Source organism: Xyrauchen texanus, chromosome 4 (genome assembly GCF_025860055.1).
Source record: "Xyrauchen texanus isolate HMW12.3.18 chromosome 4, RBS_HiC_50CHRs, whole genome shotgun sequence".
NCBI lineage: Eukaryota > Metazoa > Chordata > Actinopteri > Cypriniformes > Catostomidae > Xyrauchen > Xyrauchen texanus.
The window spans coordinates 3,885,196-3,906,539 of record NC_068279.1 but is presented as its reverse complement, the minus strand read 5'-3'; the positions used below and the strand labels follow the sequence as shown (position 1 = coordinate 3,906,539).

The 21,344-nt window shown below is 38.7% G+C and overlaps 1 protein-coding gene across 1 annotated transcript in view; it reads left to right on the top strand.

The window, feature by feature from the left end:
• LOC127637464 (RNA-binding protein Musashi homolog 1) overlaps window positions 1-17,797 on the top strand; it is a 57,598-nt gene extending 39,801 nt beyond the window's left edge. The window contains 6 exon segments of the mRNA XM_052118550.1: window positions 3,696-3,812; window positions 4,307-4,387; window positions 6,670-6,726; window positions 15,689-15,748; window positions 16,126-16,271; window positions 16,549-17,797. Coding sequence (XP_051974510.1) covers window positions 3,696-3,812; window positions 4,307-4,387; window positions 6,670-6,726; window positions 15,689-15,748; window positions 16,126-16,271; window positions 16,549-16,590 — 503 coding nt within the window. The 3' untranslated portion in view covers window positions 16,591-17,797.
• The last annotated feature ends 3,547 nt before the right edge of the window (window positions 17,798-21,344 follow it).

Sequence of the window (21,344 nt, the reverse complement as noted above, 5' to 3'; positions counted from 1 at the left end):
GGTGTTGGTCCACTGTGCTTTATTAAGTCCAGAGTCAACGCAGCCATCTACCGGGACATTTTAGAGCACTTCATGCTTCCTTCAGCAGACAAGCTTTGTGGAGATGCTGACTTCATTTTCCAGCAGGACTTGGCACCTGCCCACACTGCCAAAAGTACCAAAACCTGGTTCAATGACCATGGTATTACTGTGCTTGATTGGCCAGCAAACTCGCCTGACCTGAACCCCATAGAGAATCTATGGGGCATTACTAAGAGAAAGATGAGAGACATGAGACCAAACAATGCAGAAGAGCTGAAGGCCGCTATTGAAGCATCTTGGTCTTCCATAACACCTCAGCAGTGCCACAGGCTGATAGCATCCATGCCACGCCACATTGAGGCAGTAATTAATGCAAAAGGGCCCAAACCAAGTACTGAGTACATATGCATGATTATACTTTTCAGAGGGCCGACATTTCTGTATTTAAAATCCTTATTTTTATTGATTTCATGTAATATTCTAATTTTCTGAGATTCTGAATTTGGGGTTTTCATAAGCTGTAAGCCATAATCATCAAAATTATATCAAATAAAGGCTTGAAATATCTTACTTTGCTTGTAATGAGTCTATATAATATATTAGTTTCACCTTTTAAGTTGAATTACTGAAATTAATGAACTTTTGCACGATATTCTAATTTTTCGAAGTTTCACCTGTACTGTAGACAGACAGACAGATATATAGATAGATAGATACTGTAGATAGACAGATAGATAGAAAAAGACAGACAGACAGACAGATAGATAGATAGATAGATAGATAGATAGATAGATAGATAGATACTATAGACAGACAGACAGATATATATACCGGTATATAGATAGATAGATAGAAAAGAAAGACTGATGATAGATAGATAGATAGATAGATAGATACTGTAGACAGACAGATATATATATAGATAGATAGATAGATAGATAGATAGATACTATAGACAGACAGACAGATATATATACCGGTATATAGATAGATAGATAGAAAAGAAAGACTGATGATAGATAGATAGATAGATAGATAGATACTGTAGACAGACAGATATATATATAGATAGATAGATAGATAGATAGATAGATAGATAGATAGATAGATAGATAGATAGATACCATAGACAGATAGACAGATAGATAGATAGATAGATACTGTAGACAGACAGACAGATATATAGATAGATAGATAGATAGATAGATAGATAGATAGATAGATAGATAGATAGATAGATACTATAGACAGACAGACAGATATATATACCGGTATATAGATAGATAGATAGAAAAGAAAGACTGATGATAGATAGATAGATAGATAGATAGATAGATAGATAGATAGATAGATAGATAGATAGATAGATAGATAGATACTGTAGACAGACAGATATATATATATAGATAGATAGATAGATAGATAGATAGATAGATAGATAGATAGATAGATAGATAGATAGATACCATAGACAGATAGACAGATAGATAGATAGATAGATACTGTAGACAGACAGACAGATATATAGATAGATAGATAGTTAGATACTGTAGATAGAGAGACAGATAGATAGAAAAGACAGACAGACAGACAGATAGATAGATACTGTAGACAGACAGACAGATATATATATATAGATAGATAGAAAAGAAAAGACTGATGATAGATTGATAGATACTGTAGACAGACAGACAGATATATAGATAGATAGACAGACAGACAGACAGACAGACAGATAGAAAGAGACAGACAGACAGACAGATAGATACTGTAGATAGATAGATAGATAGATAGATACTCTAGACAGACAGATATATAGATAGATAGATAGATAGATAGATAGATAGATAGATAGATAGATAGATAGATAGATAGATAGATAGGAAGAGAGAAAGATAGAGTCACTTTAAGTAGATTAAATGCCTTTTGTGGGTTTGTTTACATTTAAATTTTTTATAGTTGGAGTTTGAATTAACGAGCATTCCATTTCAATGTAAGCCTAAAGGGGGTCACACTAGATGTGTCTGGCGGATGACATGGTGCATTGTAAAATTCGAAACAATTGTTTTCTATGAAGGTACGCACATTGCTGCCTCCGCTGCTCGCCGCCTCGAAGATTATTTAATCTATCCATCACTGGATCTTTCATATCGCCTACACAGTGTATTATTCAGTTACAAATATGTCTTTTTGTGGTTTGATAGCTTGAATAAAATCTGTTCAAGGAGACATACAGAGAAATTGCATAATAAATGTTGCTATTACTTTGCGCAGTTACACCTGTTTAATACACTAAACTGCAAACTCATCAACATCACTAGACGTACAAAAAGCTTCCTAACTTTTGTGTGTATGGTGGTGACTATTTACAACTTTGGACTGCCACCTGCACCGCATCGACGCGCCCTGTCCTAGCCGCGGCGTGACGTGACGCTTCTCATCCAGTGTGCGATCACCTTAAGGGATCTAGACAATTTGTAATTTTCAGCTGTGCAAAAACCACAAGTCCAATCAGTCCAAAAAGACATAGCACTTTATTCCAGAACAGACTGAAGGTCTGTACCTAGTTTGGTGGATGTAGCTTGAAAGCTGTATGAGGAGTTAAGTGTTAGAAATTTTGCTTTCGGTTTTAGGGATTTAGGGTGTGTTCACACTTGTAGTTTGGTTCTCTTGGTCCGGACCAAAAATTAAAATGATACATTTAGTCCTGGTTTGTTTAGCGTTCACACTGGCATTTTTAACACCGAACCTAACGATACAAAACCAAAGGCATCAGGGAAAAGTCGCGACCTGATTGGACAGCTTTTATGGCGGATATTTTTTGACGGAACTTACCGAACATCCAAAGCAATGCTGGCGAAATGCGCTCGTTGGATGTATATATGTATATATGGTGGTATTTTTACCAGCTGAGAATAAACTAAAAGTTAATAAAATGTGTAAAGGAGTCAAAACAGCGCCAGGAATTCTTCCGTTGTACACACAAATGAAGATATACTGCAAGGACGGCTGACGGCGGTTCCGACGCCAGTACCGAACTGTAATGGGAAACATAGCTCCTATGATGAGAAGAACCAGGTATGCTTGAGGTCAGTATTAGGCAAATTACTTCCTGTCTTTGGTCCATTTAGATGTCTTTGGTGCTGTGTTCATATATCAATCGAACCATACCAGAGTTCGTTCGGAACTGGACCGAGACCCACTTTTCAGGCAGTCTCGGTTCGCTTGTTTAGTGCGCACCAAGGTTCGGATGGCAGCGTTCACACTTGTTCAAATGAACCGCACTAACAGAGCAATCACACCAGAGTTCGTTTTAATCAAACCAAACCTGCCATGTGTGAACACACCCTTAAAAATCAAAATGACCAACTAGACCAAACCAAGTTTGTAGCATAACAGTATGTTGGCTTCATCAACATGATTATCTGAGCATATTAAATGTTTCATAACTGATAAAAACAGAGGAACTACAGGGTCATTTTTTGTCCCCATTTTAAATATCAGGGCATTTTTAACACGTTTGAAATATCAAGGGTTTCTTTCAGTGGTATTTTTGTGCCGAGTGCAGGTTCCTTTCTTACCCTGGTGTGTATGTGTGTGATTACATGTAAAACACCCTTGTGATTCATATCTGTGAAGTGTTTCTGTATTATCTTTTCTGGCTTTCTTTGAAGGTTGAATGCAAAAGGCACAGCCGAAAGAAGTGATGTCACCAACAGGTACAGCACGGGGTCGCTCCAGGGTGATGCCCTACGGCATGGATGCCTTCATGCTGGGAATCGGCATGCTGGGTGAGTTGAAAACTGGAGAAGGTGATTAATCTCTGTGAACTTTAAAACATGAGTAAATACAGGATTATGAGTTTGGCGCCACCTGTTGTTAACAAAAGAGAACTGCATATTTAAAGTGTGTTTGTGAAAACAGTAGACGTTTCAGGACATCTCAATATTACTGTAGACTTTTCTTTCAAAGAATGAAAGCAGGAAAGAAAAAATTTATCATTTGAATAAAGGGAACGTCCATGCCTCTCATCCACACTAGAATGGCGGTTACTCCACCGAATGTCCTCCACAACTCTCCATTACCGCATACTTGGAAAACTATGATGTTAGAAATCTAAACTAACTGAGTTTTTAAATGAAAACTGATTTGTGTGGACTGGATGTGGCCCCCTTTTTGAATTTGGTTTCGGTTCAGTGTTAATAGGCCTATAGATGTCAGTTCTGTTGCAGAACACTTTTTTATACAAGTATCTGAAGACGACGCTGCCTCTCCTCATTTTCAGGTTACCCAGGTTTCCAAGCTGCCACCTATGCCAGTCGTGGCTACACCGGAATTACACCGGGATACACCTACCAGTTCCCCGGTAAGCCCAACTTCCTGTATGAACACTGGTTAAAATGCTCTCATCAATTCAGCGATCCAGTCACTCTGGGCCATGACGAAATGGGATGTGCAATGGATACAAAAATAACCCTGAGAAACTGATACTTGCATATTTTATCGAAATGCTCGCAAAGACATCATAGTTTTTCAAGCTACTAGTAGATTTCAGGGGATTTCACACAGCAAAAAACACCCTCTTAGTCAATATTCTTTTGTCTTGTTTTACAATAAAAATATCTTAACATCTTTAAAGGTGCGCTCAGTAAAAATCTGACTCTCATAGGAATAAATGTAATTTTGAAACATATCTAAAATCATGAGCACTCACATGAGATGAAGTCTCCAGTCATATCAGTAACCTTATAAAAGCTGTTTGATTCTACATGGAGTGGGTCCCCTCATAGAGGCCGCCATGTTAGGACCACATGAACAGCTGAATACTACTCGCTTAATCTCATTAACCGCTCTTGTTGGACACTATCGCTCATGGGTAAAACTAATCATGGCCGACCGTGAATAGTGAATTACAACAATGGCATCAGTTACTGCAAACTATTGCATTTGAATGATGCTGCACCCACAACCCTATGTGTCAGTGTAATTCCAAGATGAAGTAGCCAAAATAATTACCGAGTGCACCTTAAAAACAAGATATTAATCTCATTAGTGCGCATTATTATATTAACCTCATTAGTGCGCATTAGTGCTCCCATGCCGGCTGACGCCGGTTCGAATCCCGCTCATAGCAGGTCGAGCAGGACCTGTTACAGTGGTGCCGTGACCCGGATGGAAGTTAGGTTTGGGGGGTGAGTGTAACAGGAGCCAGCTGGTACGTGATAGCTGTGCAGTATGCGTAACCTCTCTCCCCTGGCCTCAAGAGGCGCACTAGCGACTGACGCTATAGGCTGTAACCTTTAGCCTCCTCATTAGCGAGCTCCCTCGGAGCGGGTCGAGCAGAACCGGTTACATTCTCATACGATAGATTTAGGTTAGCACACAAAATTGAAGTCATATTTTCAGTAAAAACCTTGAATGTCTGTTGCACGTTCATGGCATAATTTTTCTTTTTTTCTTATCATATATGCATACAGCAAAATGTTCATAAGATTCACATTTGTTGCTACTTAGTTTGAGGTATGGGTAGGTTTAGGAGTAGGGGTAGGGTTTAGATTAGGGTTTAGGTGTAAGAGTAAGGGTTACAGTTAGGGTAAGGGTAAGATTAAATGTGTATCTACATATGTATTAAATGCAGGTATTTTAAATGTAAGTATGTACATAACAAGTACATTCTATCAAATGCTTAAGTACACAGTAGTTAAAGACACCTTATATAAAGTGGGTCCAATAAATCTAACACACTTTTGTAAGGTGTACAGTATGTTTACAAGAATTACAATTTGCCTAGTGGGTTAAGAAAAATGAATGTAATTCAATAAATATTCTCTGAAAAGAAGTCTTTATAACGCTGAAGTATGCAATATCTGCACCACCTTATGGAACTGCAAAAATAAACATTGTTTTCAAACAGCTTTCTGAATATGCTCCCTGTCTGTAATCCCTCCCCAACCTCACGCCATTGGCTGAGTCAGTGCTGTTGTGTCAAGCTGAAAGGGCCACCCGAACAATTTTTATAGTGCCACAGAGACACAGTGTTTATAGTTGTCATGGAAATGAACCAAATGGCCTTCTTATAGTTGTTTCTGCATATTAAGCTGGGATACGAGAAAGTATTTTAACATCAGAAACACGTCAGCTTTAAGGAAATCTTTTTATATATGTATCATTTTTTTAATATAAAACATTTGTATACATTCTTAGTAGAACAGCATGTAATTAATGCTTTTTTTAATAATATGCTAATTGCATATTTCAAAGAGAAGCATTTGATTCTGTCCTTGATACTAACATTCATTTGTAACCTCGGAGTTTCTGGCTCCATATTTAACACCATAAGACCAGCGCTCTAATGACATCCCCTCGTTTCTCTTCTTTTACTTGTGCGTTTTGTTCCTTCTGCACCTCAGTCTCTCTCAATCTTTTCTCGTCTGTTGCAGCTACGTACACCTGGCTGTAAGTTGCTTCCCTGTGTGTGTTTCTGTGCACATACACGTGTGTTTTCTTCATTTGAAAGACTCTTTCATGGTGTACTCGTGTGTTTTTTGACGTAGATAGGACTACATGTGGAAAAACACTCTGTGTGTGTGTTGGTGTGTTTGTTTACATGTGTATTCACAAACCTCTCTTGTGCTGTTTCTGTTCTAGAGTTCCATTTAGAGCGGACCCCTCTTCTGACCTCCTCTCACCATCCTGAGATCACAGGTTTGTCTCTCATCTGGCTTTACAAGAAGCTCTCTGTGTGCACACGGACACAAACACACATACACGTGTACACAAACACACATGTTTTTTTTTTGAGTGGAAGAGTGGAGGAAAACAATGTTACAGTGTGGAAATTGAATTAAAATTAAAAGTCACAAAATAGGAAAATCAATGAATTTTTCAGATCAAAATGTATCAGTTTTAATTTGAAAAATCCTCTTTCAGTTTCCTAATGTAGGGCCAGCCTGATCTCATGAACGTTAAGTGACCAAGACAACATTTTTACAAAACAAAATTACGTGCTTCATTACACATTTTGCTGTAGTTTTCCAGTGAAATGTCCAGCGGGGGGTCCAAAAGTGAGTGAAATGATTTCATAATTTCGAGTGGTGGTGGCGTAGTGGCTAAAGCACATAACTGGTAAGCAGAAGGTTGCTGGTAGAGTTGGGTCCGAGTCCACCTTTGTCGAGTACGAGTCAAGACCAAGTCCTTAAACATCAAGTCCGAGTCCGAGTCAGAGTCCAAAAGTGTCCGAGTTGGACTCAAGTCCGAGTTCTTAAAGGCCGAGTCCGAGTCGAGTCCGCCCGAGTCCAGAAAGAAATTAAATTGAAAAAAGATTAGAAATTGTTATTGTCAATTTTTACATTCTATTAATATTTTAACCTTTCAACCCATTAAACCAATGGCAATATAAAATGAAATAATAAATACCACTATTACATCTTGTTATTGCCATTAAACATTTTTATTTTATGTCAACAGAGCTAGTTTCCTATCAAAAATGTTTTCAAAGAAAAGAAGAGATATACAGTAGAGGTAGCCTATATGTAGAACTTTTATTATATTACAAGTGCATGAAAATACAAATGAACCTGTTTTATTATTGTATCACACTATATTGTCCTCCAGTTAAAGCTGACATTTCAATCATTTAATGCCTCTCCCCACATTTAAATAGGCTGAGGCAATACTCAGAGTAGAATTTAAATATATCAGCTTGTAATAACAAATAAAAAAGCTTTATTACTGTGCTTAATCAACAACAAACTCCTTTCTGAACACCGCTCTCTGGTCTTGTAAAATGAGTTGTAATGAACAATGAACATGCAATGTACTATAGTGCACACAGTCAAGCACTAAACCAGGGCCATATTGCTTTTCAGAAATACAAGCGCTGTGACCATTTTATGTGTTAAGCGTGCACGATGTGGTCTCACGATGAGGCCACCTTTGCTAAAGACACGCTCTACTGGTGCAGAGGATGCTGGTATAGACAGCACTTTTACAACCAGAGAGTAGAGCTGTGGGAATCTCTCCTTGTTTGTCAACCAAAATTCAAGTGCTGTATTTGTGTCTGTGTCTTGAATGGCATCAAAGTACTTGTGTATCTGAGCTGAAATGCTGCATGTATCCTTAGCTGAGTGGCTCAGGTGCTTGTGGGCTCGATAGCGAGCTAGAAGTCGTGGGCATTTGCCAGGAGGAGAATCTGTGGTTTCATCAGCATCAACTCCAGAATGCAGCATGTCTCCATCTGCTGTGGCCTCGCCCTCAACTTCTGCAGTCAAAGTTTCTGAAAAATATGAAACATGCACAAATAACACACGTTAAAATGCATTATTTGGATTTAGGGACCTAAGGACCATTATTGTATGCCTACTGCATATTTCTATGCTCTGCACAGTCTGCAGTATACAGAGTATATATTTTTAGGTTATTAAAGCAAATAAACTGCATTACCTATAAGTGTTCTTTTCAGATCCTCTCTGAATTTCTTCACTGAATCTGGACTCTCACTGTTGGTTACATCTAGATCAACCCAGTTAAGACCAAACTGAGGATCAAGCATTGTAGCCAAGAAATATACATTATTGTTGAACTGGTCCTCTTTCCCATTTTGCTCAACCATTTTGGTTCTCACAAAGATCCCAGAGAATCTCTTTAAAAGTGATTGCCGAAGGGCTGTGGCTAGTGGCCGGCAATGACTTCTTGACTCTGATATTTGGAGCAGATGAGTGTTTAAATCAAGTACAGTGGGGACCACCATACTAATAGTGACCATTTTCTCACCCTCTGTAAGGTCTGTTGCTTCTGCAAAAGGATAGAGAACAGAACCTAAATCCTTCAGTTGATTCCATTCACGAATTGAAAAAAGAACATGTTGGAAGTCTGAACTGCAAATTTGAGTGAGATCCCTATGGTCAAGTGCTGTAAGGGCCTGTAGCTGCTTGAATGTACTGTTCCAGCGTGTGGATGTAGCTGCAGGAATTGATCTATCTGTCCCAAATGTAGCCTCAAATCGCTCTTTAAACGTAGTACTTGTATGAAGTAATGAGGTTAATTTTGACATTTTGGCAAGTGCTGAAGAAAAGGCCTTGGCTTCTTTCATTCCATCATGCACAATTAATTGCAGAGAATGTGCAAAACATGACAGCCTTTGTCTTGTTCTCACCATGACAGTCTCGTCTTCCCAGGTCACATCCTCCCAAAGACTCTCATCATCTAAGTTTTCCTCTTCTGCATCACTGTCATCACTGTGCTGCTCTTCTTGTGGTAGCTTGACTTTGAATGCACACTTCATATTGGCTGCATTATCAGTTATAATGTACCTGACTTTACTTTCAATGTTATATTCATCAATGATCTCGTCAAATGCCATGGCTATGTTGTCTCCACTGTGTCTGCCACAAAACCTCCTACAGTCTAAAAGAAAGGACTCCAGCTGATTTCCATCTTGGTTTAATCCATGGGCTGTAACACCGAAGAAGGACCGCATGGTTCGATCAGACCATATGTCAGCAGTTATGGACACAGATGATTGGGTCTGGAGCTTCCTTTTAATTGAATCCTTCACCTGGTCAACCAACAAAGGAATGTGTTTTTCAGTGATTGTTTTTCTTGCAATGGGAGTGTATCTGTTGTCCATTACTTTCAAGAAATGCCTGAAATGCTGATTTTCAACAATTGACAGAGGTAAAGTGCAGCCAATGAGCAGATCCTTAATGATGGCATTATGAATTTCTTGTTGTCTTGGAGAACTTGCATCATAAAGTTGCACTGCTTGTTTGGTCAATTCTGGTCTTGCAAATCCTGCTATGCTGGGCTGTGCTGCATCTGCTGGTTGCTGCTGTCTTTGGTACTCTCTTATTCTGGGACAAAAAAGAGAAAATTTGAGCAATTCTTGGTAATTCAAAAACAGTTTTGATTCAAATTTCAACCACAAAATTCAAAGTTTTGTTTAAGCTACTTAACTAGTTATTGCAATTCAGATCACATTAAGTAATTGAATGAAAATAACATTGCATTAAGAGCAAATTATTTTACATTTAAAAGGACTATATTTACAGTCCCTGCATTTCTGTGGTGATATGTTAATTTCCTTATTCTTTACTAAAATGTACAAAAAAACACGTCTCAATCAGCAGGGTTTATGTTATTTCCCACATTAAGAATTAAATTACATTTAACATTTTGTAAAATTAAAGACCGGAATCTCCACATGCTAATGTTTAGGCGTAGGCGATACTAAATCTTATTTCACGAAAATGATGTTTTATAAGTAGGTCTGCATTCAAGTAAGAACAAATACTACAGAAATTAAATAGGCTAAAGCAATTAAATGTAAAACAGACTTCACTGTATGACACGCACAATGATTCTCATTAAATTTAATAAAGTTAGTCATCAGTAGAGTAAGTGAGTGATTTTGTTTGATTAAAATTACGGCAACAGATTAATATTGGACTGATATTGATATTGATTGAATTGATTTTTCCCAACTGTTTACATTCACTTAAGACGTCTGTCTTACCAATGTACATAACCGGCTGTGTACATAAAATGTACATAACCGACTGTTTACATGAATACTTGGCCAGACTTACATTTTGACATGATGTGTGTGAATTTATTTGACCGTACATGCGTAAAACCATTAAATCCATTACTGATGATGCACATTGAGGCGGCCTCATTTCTGTTTGCACGATTTAAGTTGGCGCGCACGCACACACACACACACACACACACACACACACACACACACACACACACACACACACAGCTGATATATATTTATCGTCATATCGCCCAGCCCTAACAATGTTATTTGGATTTAAGTTGGTATAAAGTTATAATAAGCAACTTACCTTTCTTTATGTTTTCTTTGAACATGTCGGTAGAAATTTGAAGTTGTGCCAGAAACATCAGAAAGAGTTGTTTTGCAAAATTTGCAATCCGCAGAGTGCTTCTTTTTACCGGATGTCTTGCAAATAAATTCTCTATGATTTTCGTAAGCAAAACAAATTATTGCTGACTTTGAAGACATCGTCCTACGCATTGATATCCACACTGTGTGATGTGTGTGTGTTTTGTCTGCAAGCATAAGATGATGCTACTGCTGCCTGCGGTGTGGTGCAGTAAAATGACAGGCGTGGAGACATATAATCATTTTAAGACAATTACAAATTTTATGCTGGTTTTATTGTTACACGTGACGCGGACTCGACGCGTACTCGGAATATTTTCCGAGTCCAAAATGTTCAAGTCCATGTCAAGTCCGAGTCCAAATTCATCCGAGTGCGTGACAAGTCCGAGTTCATAAAAAATTGGACTCGAGTCCGGACTCGAGTCCGAGTCCAAGTTCGAGTACCCCAACTCTAGTTGCTGGTTTGATCCCCACAGCCACCACCATTGTGCCCTTGAGCAAGGCACTTAACTCCAGGTTGCTCCGGGGGGATTGTCCCTGTAATAAGTGCACTGTAAGTCACTTTGGATAAAAGCATCTGCCAAATGCATAAATGTAAATGTAATCATACAGAGTTTTTAAGGTGAATGCTAGATGGAGGTTTTAATGAGTAAAACTTTTAATAACCTCCTTAACCTAAAACTTTAATCTAACCCTAACCAATAGTTTTCTTAAAGCAAATGAGAGGCGAACAACACAGACATCTTACCCTTAACCAAAGCCTAAACCTAATTGATAGTGTTAGTTACTTAAAGTTAGCAAATTTTTTGAAGCAACCTCATTGTAAAGCAGTTCAATGGAAAGGAGGAGGCGAGAACCGGCTTAAGAATATAAATAATATTTTAATGTAATCTGAAACCAACACACACACAGGACAGACAGCTGTCCTTAAACGTTCTCTCTCTGTCGCACCACCGTCCGCAGTCGGCCTTTATCCCTCTCGGAGGCTTGATTAGCCTGATAAGGGACCGTGTGTGTAAAATCACATTCCTCCCTCGTTCTCTCAGGCCGGGGAGGGGAGCCCCACATTCCCTGCCTTATGCCCGACTGCCGGCAGGTCATCCCCACCTTCCTGAATCTGGGAGGGGACAGGGGGAGGGAAACAATAATGAAAAATAGGGGGCTATTCCCTGTAACAGTGCAGTTCCCCCCAAACAAAAAACACTAAAATGTAAAAGAGAGGGAAAAGGCCAACACAGAGCGGCAGTGGGAGAGAAAGAAAAAAAAAAGTACTCGTCGGTTCTCCGATACGCTGTAGCTTGGTCCTCGGCCACTCATCCCCCCTCTAGTGGACGACAGCCGCACCTCCCCGGGCGGATCGGAGGCAGTCCTCCAGCCCCTGACGGATGGAACGCCCCGCTGCGTTCTCGGGGAACAGAAGGGGTCTCCCCCGCCCCTAGCAGCAGTTCTCCCGCTCCAGGTGGTCGGGAGTGAGCCACTTCTCCCTTCGCGGTCGGCTACTAATTCCTCCACTTACAGGTGGCCGAGCTCCTCCATCCCCGGAGGATGGCCGCGGCTGCTCCGTTGGGGTGGATGGTAGCGGCGAGAACTGCACTAAGGCTTATCCATCCTTCTTCCCGGGTCTACGGCACCGGTGAAAAGAGGTTCAATGGGAAAGAGGAGGCGAGAACCGGCTTGACAATATAAGTAATAGTTTAATGAGGAAATAAACCAAATGACACAAACACACACATAGGACGGACAGCTGTCCGTATACGTGCTCTCTCTGTCGCACCACCGCCCGCAGTCGGCCTTTATCCCTCTCGGAGGCTTGATTAGCCTGATAAGGGACCGGGTGTGTATAATCACGACCCGGCCCCGCACTCCACCCTGTCACACTCATCATTTCTTGACGCATCTATGACACTTTTATCTCGCTTGCTCGCTATGCTCAAACCTCTTCCTAGTCTAAAGTCCAATTGCAGAATCCAGCCATAAAATCTGAATTAGCTATAAATCTAAATTAGACCTATTTGGGTTTAAATGAATGTATGACAGAGATGGGACCAAGTCACACATGTGCAAGTCTCAAGTAAGTCTCAAGTCTTAACCTTCAAGTCTCAAGTAAGTCTCAAGTCTTAACCTTCAAGTCTCAAGTAAGTCCCAAGTTTTTTTTTCTTGGGCAAGTCAAGTCAAGTCAAGTCACCTTATTATTGTAATTTTACCTGCAGAATCTGATCATAATAAAGTGAAAAGACAAGATATAAGTAACTGTCAGTAAATTACAATACTCATGTTCAGTAAAATACATTCAGGAATCAAACAAAATTGTAACTTCATAAAATTATTTATTTTTCACTTCTGCCAACAGTGTTTGAAATGTTTTAAATTTTCAACATTGAGTCCATAAAACAAATAACAGCTTAACATCCAACAGACTCCTCTCTGAACACCTCCCTCTCTCTCTCTCAAACACAGTTACATACATTAAACTTTGTTACATTTCTCCTCTCTCTCTCACACACACTCTCTCTCTCACACACTCTCTCTCACACACACACTCTCTCTCTCACACACTCTCTCTCACACACACTCTCTCTCACACACACACTCTCTCTCTCACACTCCCACACCCACACTCATTCCCACACACACTCTCACACACACTATCTCTCCCACACTCCCACACCCACACTCACTCACTCACTCTCGCGCTCACACACACACACACACACACACTCACTCTCGCGCTCTCACACTCCCACACCCACACTCACTCACTCACTCACTCAGAGTATATCCATAAGCCTATTTTTGCAATGTCTGTGAGTGGGAAACGTTGAGGTACCAGCGCGCGTGAAAGTCATGGCAACGTACAAAACAAAGTACCTCGCGCGGGAAACACTTAACGTAAATGCGCGTAACTAACGTAAATCAAGCAGGCTAGTATGCAGCATAAGCCACGAAGTGTTGGCGAAATAAAAAATTAATGGACAGATTTTTTTTTTCCAGAAAACTTCTTGCACAAAATAAATTCAAGCACTTTCAATGACCTGTATCTATGTATGTTTATTTTCAAGAACTTTCCAGGGCCTTGAATTTTATTTTTCAGATTCACAAACTTTCAAGGATTTCAAGGACCCGTGGGAACCCTGCTATTATTACATTAGCTAACTACCAACTAACCAGATAAAATTAACAAATTGACAAGCACTTACTGGGCAGAATGGCTCTTCAAATGGCGGACGAAATTGGAGGTTGTCGTCTGGCTGTCCGCGATCTTAACGTTGCATGTCTTGCAAAGCGCTGTTCGTCTTTTGCCATCTTGATAATAATTTTTGAAGCCGAAAGCGATGACCCTCGGTAACGTTACCCCTCCGGCTGACATGTTGATGTGTTATCTGATCTAAGTGGGCGTGGTGTGCGTAAGGTACGAGAGGGCATGGCTGATGATAGCCTATAGTGTCGTGATCCAGTCATGACAAAACTATTCTCAGCCTGCGCTCCAGCTGGATCAACTTTTTTTTTTTTTATAATTTATATATTTTATATTCAAACTGAAAACATGTGATTAACACTCAAGTCATTCAAGTCTTCGTGTCTCAAGTCAAGTCAAGTCCCGAGTCTTTAACTTCCAAGTCCGAGTCAAGTCTCAAGTATTTAATTTTTTGTCAAGTCAAGTCACAAGTCATAAAAATAGCGACTCGAGTCCAAGTCACCAAGTCACAAGTCCCCATGTCTGATGTATGAATACATAAATAATCAAATAAAAATTGTGTTACATCCATATGTGATTACTAATCCACAAAAGGCTGCCAATTAATTAAAGAAATACCCAGTCTGAATGTGCTGCACACTTTAAAGTGAACATGTGAAGCCAGCCGCTCATTTAACGATAACACCTGATAATCACGCTTGCTACGTGTGTAGATGACAGAGAGCAGTGTGCTTATTAACCTTTAAGTGCGCAGCACATGCAGACTATACAGTATATTTTTATAGTTAAATCACAGCCTTTTGCGGTTATAAGCAGATTAAGCCATATAGCGAACTGCTTATCCGGAGGTGTGAAGCTGTCCTCAAAAACAACAGACTAAAAGTGCTTAATTCAGCTTTGCACCAAAGTAAAATCTCAATTAAACTAGATGTATGTAACTGAAGAAGTTGTGACAGAAATATTTGATTACTGTATAGTAAAATTAAATATTCAATATAATAATAATAATAATAATAATAAACCAATAATAATTACATTATATTTAATCAATATTTCACAAGCAAGAGTGCTGTTGTACAAAATACAAGTTTTCATCAAATTTTTCATTAATGCTTTGATTAATAAGTCCAGTGTTGTAATAACAATAACAATAAAAGCACAATAAGACTAGCAACAATTATGAAGAAAATTGTCTAGATAATAGTTTAATTGAATGTTTACTTTTAGAGAACAAAAGTTATTTATCAAGAAATTGATTTTTGAGTTTAATCATGTTAATAAAGGATATGAGAAGTGTCTGTTTATGAACAAAAATACATTGTACACATATTTAATACGTATATATTTGTTCACATTAGTTAATGCATTAGTTGTCAAGAACTAACAATGAATGATATTTATACAGCATTTATTAAACTTGGTAAATGTGAAATTTGAAATGTCAATTTGAGTTTGAAAGTCTTACAAACAAATTATTGCTTGAATTCATCTATAAAAACAGATATAATAAGGAACAAAAACGGATATAATAAGTTTTATGTGTCTCTCTCTTTATTCTGCAGCCATTCCACTGACAGCATATGGACCAATGGCAGCGGCCGCAGCTGCAGCGGTCGTCAGAGGTACTGAACCATTAAACACATGCACGGAGATTAAGACAATAGCATATGTTTGATGTTTTATTTTTACTTAAATATAGACAGGATTATGTTTTGTAAAACGGACGTTTTTTAAATAAATGACTGTGAAAATGACCTCGGGCTTTAGTTTCTACTGATGTAAATAATACTTTTTATCTTCCAAAACTTTTATACATTTAAATACAGTATAAGTGCGTTTGAATTTCCTGTGTGTCCGTTCCTAATTAATTATACTCTTGGATGAAACGTATACAGTAAATAAATTTTATAGTTCAAGTTAGTTTAGCATCATTTAGTATTTATTAAATGCTTACCTTTTAATGTTGCAAACGCACCTTGTGAATTACTTTTTGCTGTAGGCTCCACCCCCTCACGCTTCCTGGGCACCAGCAGTCCCGGGCCAATGGCAGAACTGTATGCGGCAGCCAATCAGGATACAGGAGTCAGCAGCTATATCAGTGCGGCAAGCCCCGCCCCCAGCACAGGATTCGGACATGGGCTTGGGGTTGGTAAAATCGGACATATAAACATCCAAACAATAATTCAATCTCGTCCCTCAGTTTTAACAAAAAACGTTTACAGTTTTAAGCTTACAATGAAGATCTATTTGGCAAGGAATTGCACTGTGATAAATTACCTGTTAAAATACCAACTGTTTCAACAGCCACAAAACTTTAAATTACATTATATGCGTTTAGATGGGACTAATATGATAAAATCGCTTGCTTACCTTGTTTCGCAAATACCGTACTGAACCAGGAACATTCTGTGTCTTCTCCCAGGGTCCTTTGATTGCAGCTACCTTTACCAATGGCTACCACTGAGGGATGTCTAATCAGCATCCAGCATGGGAGGTGTAACTCACGAGCTTGTGAATCGCGACCACTGCTGACGACGCAACGTCATATGGGACGAACCCATGAGCGGCTGCGGTCCCTCTCGACTCCACTTTGGAGTTAGGCCTTTTTCTCCACTTCATTTCCTCTATTCTCTACTAACATCACCTTTTTGTTTTCCTCATCGCTTGTTTTACTTCTGACGTGTAATGTTTTCAGTGACCCGTTCATGATTTGATGCCTTCTATCTATTGAAACAAAAAATGAAGAAAAAACATCGTCAGAACAATATTTTTATAATGTACTCAGAAACGTGCAAGGAATTTGGTTTCCACGGGATTTTATTGGACCCGTTTTTTCCGAATTTGTCACAATGTTTTTGCTCACTTTATTCTATCTTTTTATCGTACACATGCTGTAACGAATGGAGTGATGGAGAGAAAGAGAGAGAGAGAGAACAGAGAAACAAAACTGAAAAGATCGGGATTTGTTTTTTCTTAATGTTTATTGCGCGTTAAAGTTCTTAACAAATGTAAACAACCACGAACAAATGCGTGAGAATCAAATTTACTGAACAAAAGACATAAAATGTATATTTTGGTAGTTTTTAAATACACAGCATTTGTAATATTATTACGAATCGTCGTATGGTGAATCGGTTTGATTCTTTTTTAGTTTTTTTTTTCCCGTATAATAATTGTTTTTTTAAGACAAAAAAACATTGGATTTCAAACATGAAACACGAGCAGTGTAAATTGTTTGTAAAGCCATTCTTACACACGCACGATTTTACAACACGCGTGGTCACGTAAATGCCGTAAGATTCTAAATGGTTTAAGCATAAACCGATAGACAACTGGTACATTTTTGCACATATTTTGCATTGCATATAAGCATTGTAACCAGCATTCCTACCAGTTTATCCAGTGTGCGCAATTGATGTGCGCATGATTGTTTACTGTTTGATTTCAACTCCCATGTAAACGGTTTTCTTGCTTCGTCAGATTTGTTTGGATGAGTCGATATTTGGTAATAAGCGTAGTGGTGTGCATGTAAACATGCTCATTGTTGTGTATAAGAATGGTTTATAGTTTTTTTTTTATTGCAATTTACATCGAATTTTGTTCAGGTCATGTTGAGACTCAATGTTTGGTTTCTTTTTGTAGATACTGTACATATTGCATGGATTTTGGGAGGGGTCTTAAAAGGATGGACGGGGGGTGGGGTGGGGGGGTTTGGTTATTTTATGTTTGGTTTTTTAAACTGCAAACATTTTTCTTCACATTGAAACTTAGCTTTCTGAAACTGTTTATAACCGAGTCTGCACCGCTGCACTACTTTGCTTCTTTGATCATAGTTCTTTCACTTGGACTCTGTTACAAAAACTTGTCAGCTGCCTGTATATCTACCGAATGTAAATTTTGCCGATAGCAATAACTAAGGTGGTGGGAAAGGCCGATAACCGATTAATATGCCACCAGTTTTTGTTAGAATGTCAAAAAAATTATTATTATTTCCTTACTTTTAAGGGCACAGACAAAGAGTCCTAAATTAATACAATTCCAGATGCAGTTTGTTGTTCAACCAAAATCCCCAAAATAACCAGAAAAAGTTAAGATTTGGTGCATAACATGGGACTTTTATGCATTTAGACAAGCCCGAAACACACCCGGGACTCTTATTTTGAAATGTAGAAATTATTTAAAAACTATCGGATTTATAGATTTACGATTCGATAACGATTCCAGAAAGCAACTATCGGCACTGATTAATCGGTAAAACCGATATATCGGCCTACCTCTAGGATCTAAGAAAGAAACTTTAAATTGTCAATTGAGTCTCCGGAGTTGCTGCCTAAATGCTACAGTTTACTTTGTTTTTCCCGCATGCCATTCTGTCTTTCGTATGGTTGAGCACTCAACCATACGAGCCTTTCAAATTATACTCTTTTAACATCGAGTTTGATGCATTACGCACTACGTCTGCTTTATGATACTCTTTTAGCACAGTCAACACCAGGCGCATGCGTCGGCGATGCAAAAATCTGGGTTTCGGTGAAGCACTTACAATTGAAGTGAATGGGGCCAATCCGTAAACGTTAAAATAGTCACTGTTTCAAAAGTGTAGCAACGAGACGAAAACTTACTAACATTTTCTGTTATGTTCAATTTCACTACTTCGTTGCGATGACGATGTCACGCCATAATCCCTAAAATGACCATAAAAATTAAGATATAAACAACTACAGCTCAAATAATACACACGTTTTACCGGAAGAATTTACACAAGATTAAAATTTTTGCCTTTAAACACTCTTTTAAGATTTTCCGCATTCACTTTCTTTGTTAGTGCCTCACTGTAAACTCGATTTCTGAAGTCGAAATTATTTTTTGTTAATCAACATTATGCCACAAATGCTGTCGATTGAGCTTAACCTGTATTGAATCTGGACTATTACTTTAAGTAGAGCGTTCCATTTCCATTTCAGATGCTGCCTATGTAGGCAGTAGACGGCGAACAAGGTTTTGTTTTGGAACAGAGCCCTAGACTTTTCTCTGAGTTTTTTTTTTTTAAGATGAACCCAGGAAATTGTTTGTTACTTTGTGCCTAAACAATTGGCCAGAACTTGCTCTGACTTGAAATGCAATGTGTAAAATGTATTTTGCAAACATGGTGACCAGCTCGTTTGCTTCCACCGTGCAGGTGCAATTCTTTTGTTTTCCTCCATTTAAACGTACATTTCTATAACGTAAACACTTTAAGGCTTTTTCGAACTTTCTAAATGAAATTCTCTTTGGGCCCTGAATTACCCAGACCTTTTGGTTGTAAAAAGTACTTCAGTTTTTGAGGTTATATATATGAATCCTCAAGCTTCCCTAGTGAAAAAGAAACCAGCTTAAGCTGGTTTTCTGGTCTTAGCGGATTAAAGATGATCTACCAGCATGTCCAAGCTGGTTTACAGCTAGTATAGCTTGTAGGCCAGCAGGTCTCCCAAGCCCAGCTGACGACTGGCCAAAACCCCTTTAAAACCAGCAAACCAGACCGGCCTGGGAGACCAGTGAAAACCAGTAAATCAGCTTAGGCTGAAATTGAAATGAGTCGGAAACTATGTTTTTGATGTTGGCTGTCGCTTATGAGGTGTTAAAACACGTTTGTGAAAATCAGGTTGTGTTTTCCAATAAGAATTTGTTGCATATTTGGAATAATGAAACGGACCATATTATGGGTCTGAAATCCATTCAGTAGCCTCATTTGGAAGGGCAAGGCTGCTTGGCTTCTCTTCATGCTCTTTTTGGAAATATATATTATATATATATATATACATTGTAAATTTCTCTCTGTCCCTCTCTTTTCTTTTCTATTTTTTGAGTGTTTTTGACGGTACAATGCTGTTTTTAAAGAAATGAAGGACAAATTTACCAAGCAAAGGAGATTGAGCGCTGTTACATCTACATTTTTATCCTGTTTCTGTTCATTCTGGTTGTATGTGGATATGCACGTGTGTGTGTATGCACAACGGTGAGAGTGTAAGTTGTTGTGTAAACGCGTCAGTGTGTGTGTGTGTGTGTGTGTGTACTATTGCTTCCTGTGCACAGCATAGACTGATGTATGGATGTGCACATAGCTAGTTTACATGCGTTCAACTGCCACATTTAAAACTGTCATATAAGTACAATTGACATCACAGCTCTCATGGAGTCATTCAGACAAAATGAAATTAAAGTTGATTAATAACGTGCATCCAGAGTGAGTTTAGGCTAATTTGAGTTCATTTGACACATGCAACAAAAATACTTTTAAGAAAAACTTGCAATTGAGATTTCTGTCTTTTTTATTATTATTATTATGATTGTTTATTTACATATTGATGTACAGTCTTCCAATTGCCTCTTTTTGGAGCAGCGGTCACATCTGTGTACCATGGTTGACCTCCGACTGACAGGGACACCTCACAAAACTACTGCACGGCACACACTGTAATTATTTAACCAACAAAAAGCAATAAGTTATTTTTTAAACTCATGTAATAATGTACGCTTTTAATGGTGGTACAAATATGACTGCGATTATGTGGCATTAAGAATAATTTTTTAGAATAAAAGCTATATTTTTCAACACCCTTTCTAACCCCTTGAAAGTTTTTCAGATTTTTACAGTACATGTTACGATACCTGTTTGTTTGGATGATTTGTAAAAGGGGCGGGGCTTTGAGGATCAGTGACAGAACTGGAAAGTGTCATTGGGCGGTGCTCTGCCCCCCCGTTACTATGGAGCAGCATGTCAACACTGTGAACTGATGCTCAAATATGCTGATCCACTGTCCCTTTACTGTATTTTTTATTTTTATTTTTCACTTCTGGAAAAAAAAAAATCCTAATAAATTATTTAAAAACATTTCATTTGATGGGCTCTGTTATCATGTTGTTTTAGTGTGGATAGATATTGTCATTTTTCTCTATCACCCCCTTGAGTACTTAGGTTTGTTACCACCATAATAACGCTAGAATGCATGTTACATATGTTCAACCGGGACACGCATTGGCAATGCGTTGGCTTCAGCGCTCTCATCAGTGTCCATTTACTTGAGTAAAGTAGACTGGAAGCTGCAGTGGGACAGAGAGAGAGATTTGCGGACAGCTGTCCGACACCTGTGTTGTGTCAAGCCGGTTCTCGCCTCCTCCTTTCCCTTTAACTCCCTTTATACTGGTGCCGAAAATCTCTCTCTCTGTCGCACTGCCATC